Source organism: Hippocampus comes, unplaced genomic scaffold (assembly GCF_001891065.2).
Source record: "Hippocampus comes isolate QL1 unplaced genomic scaffold, H_comes_QL1_v1.1 scaffold7, whole genome shotgun sequence".
NCBI lineage: Eukaryota > Metazoa > Chordata > Actinopteri > Syngnathiformes > Syngnathidae > Hippocampus > Hippocampus comes.
The window spans coordinates 6,365,706-6,382,937 of NW_017842060.1; the positions used below are offsets into that span (position 1 = coordinate 6,365,706).

General features: G+C 43.0%; 1 protein-coding gene across 1 annotated transcript in view; it reads left to right on the top strand.

The window, feature by feature from the left end:
• The first annotated feature begins 2,384 nt into the window (after positions 1 to 2,384).
• fbxo41 (F-box protein 41) overlaps positions 2,385 to 17,232 on the top strand; it is a 43,874-nt gene continuing 29,026 nt past the window's right edge. The window contains exons 1-3 of the mRNA XM_019862646.1: positions 2,385 to 2,470; positions 12,048 to 12,785; positions 13,998 to 14,227. Of these exons, the coding sequence (XP_019718205.1) occupies positions 12,237 to 12,785; positions 13,998 to 14,227 (779 nt within the window). The 5' untranslated portion in view covers positions 2,385 to 2,470; positions 12,048 to 12,236. The remainder of the gene's footprint in view (positions 2,471 to 12,047; positions 12,786 to 13,997; positions 14,228 to 17,232) is intronic.

Consider the following 17,232-nt stretch of genomic DNA (forward strand, 5'->3'; position numbering starts at 1 on the left):
GCTCTCCCTCTCTCTCTCTCTCTCTCTCTCTCTCTCTCTCTCTGTTTTTTCCACATTCCTGCTATCCATCTATCAATCAATATATTAGTCGATGTTCAGTTTGACTTCGAATCTCTGAGACGACATGTTCAAGGTCAGGGGTGTCCAAGTCTGGTCCTCCAGGTCCCCTATCCAGCCTGTTTTTCTGTTTCCCTCCTCTAACACACCTGATTCAAATGGTCAGTATCGTTGTCAGGGTTCTCCTACAAAGCTTGCTGATGAGCTGCTCATTTAAATCAGGTGTGTTGGCGGAGGGAGACATCGAAAACAGGCTGGATTTGGAGGACCAGACATGGGCACCCCCTGCTCAAGGTGAGAGAACGCGTCCTCTCTTTCGTTCGAAATCACTCTTTTCAAACGGTGCTGTCGCCCTCTGCTGGCCACTTTTATACAGTCTGAGTCGAAAACGTCCAGTACTTCTCATTTGGATTCATTGCGTACTGAATGCGTCGTCCTGAACATAAATTTCGAAATTTGCTTAGCAAGGACACGAGCGGACTGTTGAAGAAAGTCTTTGTTGCTTTGTTCCACCATTTACATGAATTATTCATTCTCCTTAAATGGTGATTTTGGCTTTCAGCAACCTGGATTGGATTTTGGATTGGATACAACTTTATTGGTAACCGGATTACTAGTTAACATGTGGGTTACTAGCACTGGATGGTGCAACATGCATTTATCAGTCACAACCTGCACTGTCTATATGATATCCATGACCTGAATTCTAGCTTTACAATGATAAGAATGCTCTGTTGTACTCTATAATAATAGATAGTTTCAATAAAAATAGATGAATAATCAACACATACCTTCACATAGAATCGTATCACACGGAATAGTGTAAGATAACGCAACATAGCAGAGCATAACGTAATTTTGCACAGCAGCATATAGCGTAATATAACATCACTGAACATAGCATAACAATATTCCTTCCCGAAATATTGCATTACAAAGCACAAAACACAAGAAGACAACAACTCACCGTTTTTCTCAGTCATTTTAGCACAGTTCTCAAAATTATATTCGACATTTACAAAACAGTAAGAGCATTTTTCAATACCGTACCCAATTAGCCAGCAATAGCAACAGTACAACCAGGAGACAAACACCATGGTTTACCTATGAAAGCCAATTTTGGGCTCAAAATCTGTCGTTGGTCTCTCAAAAGTAAATATCATCTCGTTGCGATACAGAAAGGAAAAGACAACACCGCATAGCACAAAATGTGGAAGTGGGAGTGTAGGACCGTATCCTTAGGGAAAAGTGTACATGCAATACTTTAGGAATTACAGTGAAGTCTTCTTACATCCAAATCCATGATTGAGGCTCATATCTCATCAAGAATACGCGTTTGTCTTCGGCCTCTTCTGATTCTCTTTTTTGCCTCCCATCTGCAGCCTCACTCGTCTTCCTCCTCTTTTCTCTGGCTGTTGGCACTGTCCAATCCCTTGTTTTTTTATTGCCAGACATTATAACATTGTGTTCTGCTGCGGCTATTTGGTTCATGAACATCAGAGGGACAGCCAAGGTTAGATCTTTTGGAGACCAAATTAGAGAGAGAAGAGTTTGGACGCATCCACAGGAGTGATAGTGAGTACGTATGTTGTACGGCTGTGCAGTGATGGAAAAATTAATAATATGAATTATTTTGATTGAGATTGTATTTATTCACCTGTCCAAACTCAACCTTCAATATAATTAGAAAGAACAACCAGGAGCAAATTAGTATGAAAGTAATATACTTACAGATTGAAATAAAAGCAACAATATGAAACAGTTCTCTCGGTCGGTTAACTTTAGCTGTGTTTTGATACTTCCAGTAGCATTTTAGGATGAATTTTCTTTCTTCAAAGTTCAGTCTGGCTGCCATCATTTAATTTGCAAAGGGAAAAAGAAAGATTTATCAGCTGTTTAAGTGTGTGCTCGTTTTCATGGGATATCCTGTATATTGAATTGAAGCACAAAATATAATTTGTCAAAAACGGTTGAATTCTTCAATTTTTTAAAAAATTATGTTATGACTTTTTTTTCATGAAGAATAGTATTATAGAGTGCCTATAGGTAATTTCACTCGAGAAAGACATACATTTAATACAGCATAATGTATTGCAAATTATTTTGCAGACTCCCAAACTAGGATTTGTGGACCCCCGGGGGTCCGCAGCCCCCAGTTTGAGAACCTAGCACTGTGCACCTCACTACTCACTTTCGGAGGATGGGAGGCGGATGGGTGTATTATTTTTCAGTTTTGTCTTTTTCTGTTTTCTTTTTTTTTTTGCATCTCTCTCTCTCTCTCTCTCTCTCTCTCTCTCTCTCTCTCTCCCCCCGTGCTGCAGCCTTGTGACGTCAAGGAAGGCTGGAGCGCTTCCTCCTTGCTCCGTGGCGGCCAAGGGAGGGAAAATGAGCACGAGAAGATTGACATTCCGAGGTGAGTCTTTTCATCCTTCACCATGACAAAACAAAACAAAAAAATCATCAATTCTTGTGAGAGTGCGTGTGCGTTTGTGTGTGAGTGTGTGTGCGCACGCGGCCAATCCATCGCGTCATGGGCGCTTCCCGTGCGGCTAATTGACGTCCCACGGATTAGCGGTGTGAAGCTAAAAGGAGGAGGAGATGGGAGGGTTCTCAACTGAGCATGGCTCTTTTTCTGCAGCTGCACCCCACGTCCGCGCACCTTAGCGGGGCACTCGACCGTTTACGCTACGAGAAAATGTCATGTGCTGCTAGTTCAGGCTGGTCCACGCCCACAAGATGTTTTGCAGCCTGTGCTCTCTCTCTACCTGCCTGGCTGCCATGTGTGATGGTGATCAATGGGGCAGCCGATGCTTGGCCTGCATGTAAGGCTGCTACAGGAGATGATAATGGCCAATGGGCACGCACACATATTTATACGCTGAGGTTTGTGCATCCATTTTTAAAGTGCATGATAATTATGTGCACTACTGTGGCGAAGGGGTGGGGAAGTGGAAAGTTTCGAGGAAATTTACATAAGAAGCCAAGATGGGGATATACAGAATATATATATATATATATATATTTTAAATATCGTAAATAGGAAGTTCCCATGGGAATTGCGGAGAATGTATTGGAAGTGTATCATTAGAGCTACTGGGTGATGAATAGATGCATGCTATAGATGCATGAAACATTTAAGATCAAGCTTTGGAGTGAACCTTCCATTTTTTTTAAATTCCTGGTTTACTCTTGTCATTTCTATAAATTCCCGCTGAAAGCTTTCATTTGTGAAAATAGTGTAATGTCGCAACCCTTTTGACACCTAAATATTAAAAATGTCAATGCTGACTCTGAGGCAGGAAGAGCGCAAGAGTTTGGGCAAACTCGTGTGACTACAACGCGTGACAAATTGGACTGGTGCTCTCATGTGCATACTGTGCTGCTGCTGTTGTAGAAAACGGAGAAAACGACAAAAAGGTGCTGTCAGCATACTGAGATGGGATGGAGCATACTCCAGTGTGGTTGTGTGAACACATTTGTGACTTGCCTTATCTGCACTGCAGTATTATAACTCATACGTGTACAGCATGACAGTTGTTGGGAAATGTAGGGCTCGACCGATATAGATCGTTTGAGACCGATGCCGATTCCAATATTTTCAATCTGCGATTAATCGTCAGATTATTTGTAAAAATCTATTTTTTGGTCCCGTAACGCTTTCAACAACAATGGATGAATGGATTACAGGCTGATTGTTTTACACGATTGTTTCTTTTAGCATTTGTTTAATTTTCCAATGGAGCGGCATTTTCAAGTACAAAAACATGCAAAAAAAAAAAGTCATGAGTGGTTAGGGCGTCAACCCCACAGTGCAGAGGTACCGGGTTCGATTCCAGCTCCGGCCTTCCTGTGTGGAGTTTGCATGTTCTCCCCGTGCCCATGTGGGTTTTCTCCGGGTACTCCGGTTTCCTCCTACATTCCAAAAACATGCATGGCAGGCTGATTGAAGACTCAAAATTGTCCCTAGGTGTGAGTGTGGGCGTGGATGGTTGTTCGTCTTTGTGTGCCCTGCGATTGGCCGGCAACCAGTTCAGGGTGTCCTCCGCCTACTGCCCGAAGACGGCTGGGATAGGCTCCAGCACGCCTTGCGACCCTTGTGAGGATAAGGCAGATCGGAAAAGGGATGGATGGATTTAAACCATAAATGGATGCGCTACATCAGCAATATTATAAGTGAAGTTCCTTGATGCCCATTCATTTTAAATCGCACTTCTTCGACTCCATTATTTTTCATTGCTATGAAGTGATGACTTCAAAATGAAAATGAGAGACGCCTTTCTCCCATGTCAAAACATGTCATCTTCGACACAGTTGCATTTGGACCCTATGCCGTACAGTGAGAGAGTAAAACTCTGGCCGATTATTATTATATTGAGAAAGCCTCATATCGGATGGATGAACGTATATGTGAGAGGCGACTATAAACGGGTTTTCATGATGGCAGTCAGGCAATTGTGAGACGGTTAAGAAGCGAGTGCTTGTTTACTTTTGCATTGATCCGTGGAGTGTAATATTCCGTCTGCCCACCTTACTCTCCATCACTCGCTTTTTGACTGACAGCTGATATTTGTTCATGTGACTGGAGTAGAACCTGTATTCCAAATGTCCTGCAGATGTTTAATCTGAGTCAAGTTGTCCTTCGTTCTACTAGCCTGAGACCAACATTTAGATTACTGTCCTATTTTCTGTCTACATGTGTTGTCACACCATTTGTGTTCAAATGTCAGTTGCTTATAGAGTTCTAAGACGACTCTATTGGTGATAAGCGTTAGCATGTCAATGGCAGTGGCCGTAATATGTTAGCATCAAGCTAGTACAGGCTATTCGTTATGTTGATCACTATTTACCATTTTGCCCTGATCACTCGTATCTCAAGGTACTACTGTACGTCTGGTAGACATCTTCCCCGAATTACTCGCTGGGTCATCTGCTTTTGATAAATAAATGCCTCCCTCAAGAAGCGGTCAAGTAAAGTCTTCTCTTTATTTATTTAATGTAGGTGATGACATCACAGAAGGGTAAAAAGAGAAAACTGTGATTGCGACCAGAGAACCGCAAATTTTGCAATGCTGTAAAACAAACACAAATGTGTCTGTTCTGGCTGTTCAGTGCGATAGAAGAAGAAAAAAAAAGAAAATGAACCAGAATGTGCAATGCAAACCTTTGTTGAGTTTCATCTCTAGCGACATCACTTACCAGTGATCGGTGATTTTTTAAATTTTTTTTTTTATGAATCTCATCAATTGGTGACAGGCCTGAAAACCCCTGACAGTGTTACGTTTCAATTTTATACTGTAAAGAAATCCGATTGCCCTCTCCTTGCTGCGATGCGCTCGTTGAGCGTGTGTGTGCTTTGGGAGAATCCATGAAGTCGTGTGTGTGTGTGTGTGTGTGTGTGTGTGTGTGTGTGTGTGTGTGTGTGTGTGTGTGTGTGTGTGTGTGTGTGTGTGTGACATTAACTCCACAAAATGAAGAGTCCATCATTTTTACCGCATGCCAGTGAAGGACCACATGCACCGATGCACAGTAGATGTACATAAACACAATAATGTTTCGCTGGATTGATGGTTTGCCACCTTCAGTGTTTCACGAGAGTTGTTTTAGTAGGTAAAACGTGTCATACTAATTCTTCCCCTGACATAATAATCTAAGTTTAATTGTAATTTTCTTTGACACTATTTTTATTTATCGATTCTCTCACACCATTGGCTCATAGCCGTTGTAATATTTTTGGGGCCGCCTGTGCATTGCTGTTTATTCAAGCGTCCCTTATGGATCAAAGATGTGGCTCATGATTTTGGCCTTTGGGAGTGTCAACTTTTCTCACCATCTAAAAGTCCCTGTGCATAGAAAAATATGGAAATGTCACTTATGCAACGTGTTGAATAGCCTTCCCTTTTGTAATGCAAGATGGGTGTGGGGGGGGGGGGGGGACCTACAACTAGAATCTTGGGTTTTCTGACTGGATGTCTCCTGTTCTTGTTCCAGAGTGTTTCATAGCCATATATGGGTCATTCTACCCAAATGGAACAGTCATCAGGAAAATATTTTCCTCCAAATTATTGATGTACAGTGAGGATTGGAGATAGGAACCGCAGCGGTTAACAAGGCCGCCTCGCAGTGCAGATGTCGTGGGTTCGAATCCGGCCTCTGCCTTCCTGTCTGGAGTTTACATGCATGGCCCGTGCCTGCGTGGGTTTTCTCCGGGAACTCCGGTTTCTTCCCACATTCCAAAAACATGCACCGTAGGTTAACTGAACATTTTAAACTGTCCTTAGTTGTGATTGATTAGACCTTGATTGATTGTCCTATGTGTTGTGTTGTGTTATTTTTGTTATTATGACTTCAAAATGGCGCCGCGAGAGTGGCTGCCTTTCCAGCAGCTCCTATATTTTGTTGTTCTACTTCTTCCTTTCATAACTTTGCTGCTGTGAATTGGGAATTTCTCCATTGCGAGACTAATAAAGGTTTTCTTATCTTATCTTATCTTATTGTGAGCGCGAATGGTTGTTTGTTTATGTGTACCCTGTGATTGGCTGGCAATCACTTCAGCGTGTACCCCACCTCATGCCCGCGACCGTCATGAGAATAAGCGGCTAAGATAATGAATGGATGGATATACAGTATATATATACTTTCTACATATTTAGTTACAGTCAATAGCTGCTGATCAAAATGCCATAAATTGCTGGACCTATAAATACTTTAGCATCTCATTCAAAAAATATGAATCTAGCAATGCACAGCATTTCAGTAGAATGGCCCACTATGTGTATCTCTTGCATATCACGTCTTCTCAGCTTTGAGATATGCTATATACATGAGAAGACCTCAGCCATTCATCCACTTATCCCAGCGGCCGTTGTCTGGCTCATTTGCTTCTCATATCCTTCCTGGAGGCTGCGTCGCCAATCTTAAACACAGAATCTGGAGTGTGTGTGTGTGTGTGTGTGTGTGTGTGTGTGTGTGTGTGTGTGTGTGTGTGTGTGTGTGTTTTTCAAGGACACAGTTTGTACCTGTGGTATGTTTGAGGTTCTAGAGGCTGTCCCATCTGAGTGACAACGTGTTAGCATTCCACAACATTCCATGTCTTCCAGTATCATTCAGTATAAACATAAGAAAAAAAAAATACCATAGTGTTCCATAATTTTCAACTAATATTCTACAATATCATTCTGCATAATTCAGTGTCATTCATTATCCTTACCGACCATTCAAATTCCATTCCACATCATTTCCTAAACCATCAATGTCCTTCCACATTTTTCAGCGACTTATTGCACATTTTTTCACATTTCAATATAATTTCACATCATTCCACATCTTTCACCATTCCGCCTCGTTCACGATCATGTCCATATTTTTCCATTTACCATGTCTGCATTCACGTGCTTTTTACTCAGAAATGGCATCATCCAGTTAAAATATGTTTCCATTATTTTGCGTAAAGTACAATAGAGTGCTATTTGTCCTGATGAAAAAAACAAAAAACAAAAGATTCTTCACATTGTAATCCGATGGTCCGAGTTGAGGGGTACGGAGCAAACTGTATGTGGTCCGTGGACTGTACTTTGGCCATCGCCTGTATCCAGCGTGCCTCCGCTTCACACTGCAGTGACCCATGAGCTCCCCCTGTTACGTCCTGTATGCCTTGATGATGTCTGCACGCAAGGGTGTAATTGTTTCATCAGACCCTTTTGTGGATCAATAGTAGACAGTGGCAGACGTGGTGGGTTGCGGGCGGGTGTCGGTTGTTATTTGTGTGCCCGTCAGCGATCATTGGCGGAAGACGTTCAGTCTCACCGCCCCATCCTCTCCCTGACCTCGCTGCCAATAATGATTCTGTCGAGCCACAGAAAGTGCTGCTTTCGCATTCTCGTTGTGTTGTACAAAAAGTGACACCTTACGGAGTCCTGAGGGCCTCGCTCGCGTGGTTTTCAAACTATTGCTCACTGTCAAAGCAAATGAAAAAGAGGAAGAAAGTGTTCCCGCCGTGCGTGGACTAAGAATGTTACATTTAAAAATAAAACAGCCAAGTAATGGGCTTCTCTTCACCTTTTTGTCTTCATTTGTACCCAAAACTCAAACATGTGGAGGTAGTGGACTTTAGGGATTCTTGTTGGCGGCCAGGTGGTCCAGGGGTTAGCGTGTCGACCTCACAGTGCAGAAGTCGTGTGTTTGATCCCCCGGCTCCGACCTTCCTGTGGGGAGTTTGCATGTTCTCCCCGTGCCTGCGTGGGTTTTCTCCGGGTACTCCGGTTTCCTCCCTCATTCCAAAAACATCCATGACAGGCTGAATGACAATAGATTACCATTGCTAAATTAACTAGCACGTTGCGTGTTTTACAAGTCACGAGTGCAATGGGTAATTCTTGTCAACCTTTATTTGTGCCGTTATTATGGTATGCCCAAAACGATGTCAGAAAGCGGAGTAACTGGCCCTGTGTGATCAAATTTATCACAAGTGCTTTTGCTGCGCCCTTGGCTGTCAGTTCAGGAGCCTCAGGTAGTGAACTTGTCCTGTCACGGAAGTCCCGTTGTGTTCAGCGGGGCGAAAACACTTTGACATGCTCACGCAGAGGCCCACAGGCCTCGCGGAGCTCTTAGCTAAGCTCCCGTGTAGCTTACACTGTCTGTTTCCTTACTAGAAGAGTGTGGCAACGTGTCAAAGGGCTTGTTATGTCAAATTGCTTTTAAGTGCATACACCACACTATTGTTTACTTTCGTGCAGTTCAATGTCAGCCTGGACTATGAATATACTGCGGGAGCGCAGTGGGAAAAAAAAAGCTTCATTGCTTAACTGTGGGCTGATATTCGTGTCACACCTCTTACAACACAAGTCTTGGCACCTTTATTATGTGCATGGTAGCAGGCTGCTTGTTTGACCACGATGGAGTAATATCGATGGCTAAAATAAAAAATTTAAAAAACAAACAAAAAAAAAAACAAAACAAAAACAAAAAGGGTGACAAAGGGCAAGCATGATTCACTCTCTTTTTCACACATTCAAGCAAAACAAATGTGCACTAAACACCCCAGGCACAAAGGAACAAACCATTGCTTTTGCTGACTTAAAGGGGAAGTCAAGTGAAACATTTTCTTGACAGGAGTATTTTCTAAGTGCCCCCACGAGTCTTAACAGAGTATTCTAATTCATATTTATATTCCACAAATGCAATATTCATCTGAATACTATGTTTGGATTAGTGGGGCCCACATATAACCTATTATTGTAAAGACGAATTTTGACTTAACACCCACTTTGAAAAAACGTACTTTTTCTTCATATATTTTGCTCAGTCCACCCTGCTCCTCTCGCCTCCCTGCTTTTTAAGGTCCTCCACTTACTATCATGCAAAACTCGACACAACTAGTTTGAAGGTTGATGACTGACATGTTTTTCTCGTCGAATGAATGCAGGGCTCCCCCTCTTTTTTTTTTCTTTTCATGTTCGGGCATGTCGTGGCACCCCAAACGACGATTACAGCAATTCCAAGAGGGCCTTTGCACAGCTTGGTGACCAGGCCCGGATAAACAAGTATGAAATTAAATACGTTCAAGAAAAATAATTGACAGAATGTCTAAAAGCAACATGTGGCTACGAGGCCATCCTCCATCATCTTCCATTATCCTACCTCATTGGATATTGCCGCGAAGCAGACGGGGACGCCAACTGCCTGCAGAAATCGTGGTCGTGCTTGTGGAAAACTCTTTGATGAGTGGGCACAGCTTGCCGTGTACGTACACTCTTATTTATTTCATTATTTTCTGCAGCCTCACCAGACTTCTCAATAGTTGAGAGTGGCTTCTGGGCACTTGGTGAGAAGAAGATCTCACACTTGTAACATCTGGTGGCCCTCACATCTTTAATGCTTGCTCATCTGAAAACGTGGACTGCCGTTGTTCTTCAAATGGACACCTCTTTGTCCCATCAAGTGTAATCATCAGAGTTTACAGAAGGGACATACGTTGAAAATTTGTTCATGCGAAACCCATTTGAACGTTGTTGCTAACCACAACAGCATAGTGGTGGTGGACGGTCTTAACAACTCACCAAACTGTTGCTTTTGTACTCAGGCCAAAGCCAATTGTCATATAAAGATATTGCTTTGGCGCCATCTGGTGGCATCTTGGAGCCAACTACCCTTGTTGAAGTGAGGGGTGGAGCTTTACTTTGTCAGGACATATCCTCGTCCAATGCAAAAAAAAAGTGCTTTGCATTTTTAGGCAATTATAAACCTTTTGGGGTCGGTGTCAATAGCTTATGAATCACTATTTATGGCGGTACATTATCATACGGTAACATTGTTAAAGTCGCTGTAAATTGAAATAAATATGTGTCTAAATACTCGGGATGGGAGAGTACCGCTTTCAGGTATTGGTATCGGTTCCAATAGCAGCTTGATTTTAAGGTATTGGGTCATCATAGATGCTGCCAATACCGGGCAGCGATACTAAAGGCAGGAAAAAAAGTATTAAATTGAAGTCCTCCTTGGCGAATCATCATCGGCAACGGAAAGAAAAATTTTTGTTCATTTTTCTCCATGTGTGAAATGAAATTTGATATATTATTGCTTGGTATTGGTGAGTACTCAGAGAGTTGATACTCATTCCGGTATCAGTCTGAAAAAAAGTGATATTGAACAGCCCTACTAAATATATCATAGTTTGAAGATTTATTGTTCAAAATGGGTGCAAAATAAAGACTGAGGACTATGGAATTGTGGAGATCGAGTATGAAACTGTTTTTCCGGCAATTTTGCTTTGTTCTTGTCAGAGTCCAGACTTCTGATTGCAGAAACTGCAAACAAACCGTTGTTTTCCCACCATTTTTATTAGCACTTGATCCTTTGGCGGCGGTCTGAGCTCCAATAGTCTGGTTATGCTTATACGGTTTCACTGATTATCCATGTTGTCGGAAAAACAAAGCCAGCATTTAGGCTTGCGGCACACACAGCCGCTAATTCTATCAACAATCATTTTGAGTACCTTGGCATCCAAGACTGGCTTTGACCTATTAATCAACACAGTGCTTGATTAGGGGATTCTATTTTGATTATAAAGTGGCCTTAAGTCTCTCAAGCCAACCAAGGCTTCTTGGTGCTTCATGAGCACTCTCGGTAATGGATCCATTTCCTCTTGCTTCCCCTGGTTATCCTTTGAGTACTTTAGCATACATGACAGCTCGTAATAGTAAAAGACGGGTTAGTGAAACATGAGTTTCATGTTTCATGACCACCTCACTTGCAAATCAGTCGCTCCATACAGAGTGTAGCCGTACGGTTGCTGGAAAGCTTGTACAAATCCACGCGTTACATCGTAATTGACCGAAAGGTGTAGAACACATACGGCCTCGGTAGATGTCAAGTGGGCCGGACCATTAAAATTATACCATACTCTGTTATAAATAACCAAAATAATATGTCTTTCCTATGTTTTGGTCTAAAGAAGCACAAGAACATGTCCTTGATAGCATCTGCTGTGTTGGGTCTCAGTGAAAGACTGAGACTGCTGTTGTCTTCTACTCTGATCAAAACAGTGTGTCCCCTCGTGGATACGCCATGAATTGCACCTTATTAAAAATATTCATTCCGTGTTTTTTATGCATTTTTTCACTTTTAAATGATCCTGCGGGCCTGATTGAACCTCCTTGAGGGCCGGTTCCGGCCCGTGGGCCATATGTTGGACACCCTAGTGTAGAAATTCCATCCATCAATTTTGTACGGCGGTTATCTTCGTTAGGGTTGCAGCTAAGTTGAAGCGTGTCCTAGCTGACATTGTAAAGGGTCGGGTTTGACGCAGGACTGGTCGCCAGACAATCATTCACACTCACACCAAAGGACAATTTAGCATCATGAATGGGGTAATTGGGATGAAGATTTAAGCGAAAATAGAGTTATTATCTGTACGAAAAATAAAAATATCACTTTTTTTTTTATTTTTTTTACTATATTCTCTCAAGCTGCTATTGTGTTTTTTTCTGTTCTAGGCAGTGACGGTGGCATGAAAAGACCAAGCGAGAGTTGCCATGATGTGAACTTCTAAGATCTGTCCTCACCCTGCTGATTGACGGCTGCTGTTGTGACCATGAGAGCATCCGATGGGTTCTTAACCCGCCGGCGCCACCGTCCGGTTGCGTGAGCGCCGTCCAACTCTCCCCCCACAGATCTCGCACGGCATGGCCTCTCTGGACCTGCCGTATCGCTGTCCTCGCTGTGGGGAGCACAAGCGCTTCCGAAGCCTGTCGTCCCTGCGTGCCCACCTGGAGTACAACCACACGTACGAGACCCTCTACGTCCTCTCCAAGTCCAACAGCGTTTGCGACGCCGCCGCCCTGCTGCCCCTCGTGACGGAGGGAGCCCTCCTGCCGCCTCCCAACGATAACGACCCCTTTGAGCCGCTGCAGCCGTCGGCATTGAAAGAGCGCCGCTTCCCCTGTCGCGAGCTTCCGTGCGTGGACGACCTGAGTTTGACGCCGGCGGGCTCCAACACTTCGGCCAGGTACATCCCCAATGTGGAGTTTCCTCTGGGGGAGATTTTGATGAAGACGGCCATGACATCCACAGACCCCGGCCCCTATGGGAACCCCAGTACAGCCGTGGCCGTAGCAGCTAACGTCGCCGCCAGCGCAGTGGAGGCGGCATATGAAGAAGGCCTGGCCAGGTTGAAGGCGCGCGCCTTTGAGCGTCTCGAGCTGGATGAAAGGATGGAGAAGCTTTCTGAAGAGGTAAATAGGATCATTTTTATTCCAGTACCCAGTCAGATGATGGGGACAGGAGACATCCAATGTTGTCATTTGGGGGCCCAATGCTAACCCATTCTAGGGGCCCTCCGGCCCCCACGTTAGTGTATGGCAAAGATTTTGAATATTTATCATCAACGAGATCAATAATCCTTCTTGGGGATTAACACGCAAATTATTCCAAGCCTTCGTGACTGATAAGAACATAAATCGTCCTTTAATGTAGTTTCCCCTTTTGATTGCTTTAGTAATCATATCTTCAGAATGAACAGCCGCACTCGTATTACTCTCCACTTCATCTTTATTGTCTTGTCAGCTGACCCCTACAGCAGTGCTCCTGGAAAGCGCCTTTGACTGTTTCCGTCAGTGACGTAGCTTTACCCTCACAGTGAAAAAGCTTAATACTTTATGGGATGGAACAGCCCATTGCATGAAAATGGAGGAACGCGATTCAAATAATCCCCTGATCCACTCTGTCGATGGCAAATAGCAGAGTTTTGTTTTTTTTTTAACTCCACGTATGATTGAACTCTAAGTCAGATCTGAATGTATTGTTGTACTTGTCAAGTCACATTTGTTTTATACACCCCTTAATCCCAAAGTCTCCAAAGGGCTTCACGTGCCCACAGTTGACAAATCTTACTGACATCCCCTAAACTTAACCCCCAGGAGGGCAAGGAAAACTCCAAACAGCCCATCTGGGGATAAAATGAGAAACCTTGAGAAGGGGCCGCAGATGGGAAAATCCTCCCTTCCAGGATGACCAGGCTGCAATGGATGCCGAGTGGGCATCATTTGACACAATATTGTACTATAACATGTTAGCTAGAATGATGTAAAAGTCCATTTAAGATGAAAACGCTGCAGGGAGATGCCTCTGAACACGGCCCGGTTGGTCAATGAAGAAATCTTCATAGCAGCGCCTCCAAGTCTCCGGTCTCTTGTCCAGCTCCGTCGGTGCAAATCATGTCCATCATCGATTGCAGCAGAATCCGCACGACAACATCCAATCGGGTCGTCATCAAAATGCTCCGAGCGAGAACGAGAATTTTTAAGTGAATAACGGAGCATAATTTGAAGTGCCGTCAGGTATAAAAATTACAGAATCGGTTTGAATAATGTCTTACATTACTGTAAGATGTGCAACGCTATGGTTTCCTTTACTAGCGCGCGACTTTAACATCTGTCGTCTTGTAGGTGGAGCAGAAAATAGCGGCCCGCGTAGGCCGTCTCCAGGCCGAGCTGGAGCGAAAGAGCTCCGAGCTGGAGAGGGCCAAGCACGAGAGCGAGCGGCTCAGCCAGGAGAAACAAGAGCTTGAGGACAAGGCCTTGGAACTCTCCCGGCAGGTGGACGTCTCGGTGGAAATGCTGGCCAACCTGAAACAGGACCTGGTCAACAAGGAGGCGGAGCTCAACCATAAGCAGCAGTAAGTGACAGCCTTGGTCATGTCAAGTGAAACACCTTGAATACGTCACCACCGTTGTCCTTACTTCTCCACTTATAGTCTGCATAAACCCCGTTTAACATTCAAAGGCTGATCGTCCGACTCAAATCATCTCAATCGTACAACCCTTTCAAACCTCATGGCTCGGTGTTTTGGACGTATCATAGAGGGATTTGACGCGAAATTATATTTCATCTCTGGTTAATGTGCACAGCGCTGCTTTTTGTATTACTGTCTGGACATTGGCCCGATCCTTTTCTATCAGCCTTCATTAGCAGATTGATTTTTTCTTTTTTTTTTTTGCAATCCTAGACTGTGTCCCCTTTCACCGTGGGAAATGAAAATCCATCAAAAATCCCATTTGCAGACTGAAATATTGGAAGAGTTAGGCCAAACAGCCTTACTGCTAATAAAATATGACAATTGAAGATGAAGACCAATGCAGAAGTATGACTTGAATGCACAGAAGGTTTCAACACCAAAACAGTTGCTTGTGCCCGCAAAAAAGTTACATTTGCTGTTGTGCGATCATCATGACATTTCACAAAAACAAGCAAAAGCAAAAGCAATCCAGTCAAATTAATCCTTTAGAACACAGGTGTCAAAGTCAAGGCCCGGGGGCCAGATCCGACCCACCACGTCATTTTGTGGCCCGCGAAAGCAAATCATCGGTGTCAACTTCTATGATCCGCGCTTAAATCTGTACCGAAATCTCAAATTGTCTTACGTAATAAATAACGGTAACATTTTGCAATAAGTTTGTTACCCTGTTTACACTCACTTCAGCACTAATTGAACACATACTTGACTGATTTCAAAACTAGTGAGCCATCATTTATTTTGTGTACAAGTAATAAGACAATGTGATGATTAAACATTTATTCGGTTTCACTGTTGTAACGGCCCTCCGAGAGAAGATGTAACTCCAAAGTGGCCCGCGACAAAAATTTGTTTGACACCCCTGCTTTAGAAAGTCACTGAGCTGAAGTTGAGGTAAATGTGCTGATTTCGCCTTTTTTTTCTTTAAAGACACTTAGGAGGTCAATATTTGGAGTGGAAGCTCGATGTCAGCATAATGGTCAGGTGTGTCCCGATACTTTTGCCCACATGGCGTTTGTCTGATTGTCCTTTTCACCAGGCAGCTTCATGAGCTGGCTCATGTTTCCGATTCTATAATTAGAAGTCTTGGTTGGACATAAAGCGCACAGTCTGGTGATGGATGTCATTTCTGGACATGAATCTGATGAGCGTGTTTGATGTTCTCCCACAACATGGCTATGGACAAAGTATGGCCAGAACTATTTTGAAGATATATTTTTTTTAAGACTGAATTCGATCCAAAGAAACATTTACTGTTGCCCAGAATCAGAACAGAATCTATGTTAATTAAACAAGAGTGTATGGTAGACATAATAATGTCCATGTTCACATGACAGATGGTAGATGAAAGGGACACTAAACTCACGATAATATCGTTATTTTATCAGCTAAAACTATTCATTAAAAAAAAAAAAAAAAGATTAAAACGATGCAGCGACCTACTTAAGAGTCTGCACCATTTTTTTCCAGTCTTTTCACTTTCACGAGAGTGCTAATTCAGGTGATTGTGACAAATATGGCCAGTTCCGCCATATATAGAAAAACCATACAGGGTTATTAAATATTCAGCAACTACACACTACATACTGTTGCTGTCCAGCGGAATCATGACATCTCAAAATGCGATTTTGCTTGAATTACCGAACACCGCAGAGTTCAAATTGGCATTATGTGTATTTTACTTTGCTGTAATATAGCATTGCATACCAACATCAACACAAAATCGTGTTCAGTAGCTAGTTTAATTCGCTATAAACAATCACTAATTCATTACACCGAAAAAAACTAAACCAAAAAAAAATAATAATAAGTATTACGCTGTCATTGATTGAAATGTAAATTAGAGTGCCAGCTTCTCCCGCGAGCACCTAGCGGCCAAATTATAACATTTTAATCAATGACAGCATAGTAAGCTTTTTGGGATCATAAACTTGAGCTACATTTTACCGGGCAGCCAGGACAGAGACGTGTGTATCCAAAGTTTTGGTTCTGTTTGGAGGACATTTTGTTTGTGTGCCTCTTTGTCTATTTCTGTGTGTGTGAGTGTGTGTGTCTTGTACATGCCCTGCTACCGACTGGCAGTCCAGGGTGGAAGGCTCAAGCTCATTGACCATAATAAGGAAAGGTACAATAGAAAATGGATGAATGGATTTGTAAGGAAAGACATATAGATACAGGTATGTGTGTATATATATATATATATATATATACACATATATAATTTTAATTATGCTGCTTAAATTCTACTCCCCCTGGACAGTTTATTAGATACACCTTTACCATTGAGCGCTAAAGCATAGAATCGTGCCTTCTCCAAGATAATCCGTGCTTGTTCTCTCGTTTTGCCTCTCTCTGCGCGCAGTTTCTCAGTCTGTTTCTCTCTGGGGTGAAGCTGGCAGTCAAACAGTGAGATCATTCACACTCTTAAGTACAGAACAGCTAAGCAAAGATAGGGGGGGAAAAAAAGAGCATCACCGTCAGTGTGCGTCCGACTGAGCCCGTGACTAAGCATTCCTGAACGGACACACAGCCTTTTAAAAGTCACTGCGTGTCATGAGGCTTTAACAGAATCTTGTCGGTCCATCAGAGGCGAGAAGTATGAAAAATGTGAGTTGCTAGGCGACGGCGGGACACTTAGCGGCGGTATCCATAAATGTGAGAAATAAACTAAAGGCAGATGATTGATTTTCTGCTCCGAGGTAGTGTAAATAAAAGAACGGTAATTCCCAAGCATGCATTTTGGATTGCGGTGTATGATAAACGCAATAGGTCGGTTCAGGAAAGTACATCACAAGAACACAGTTTCCCCCCTTCACTATGGTTCATTGTTCACGCCTCCGCGGACTGTTTTTTTTTTTTTCTTTTTTTTTTTTTAAATTCACGGTCAT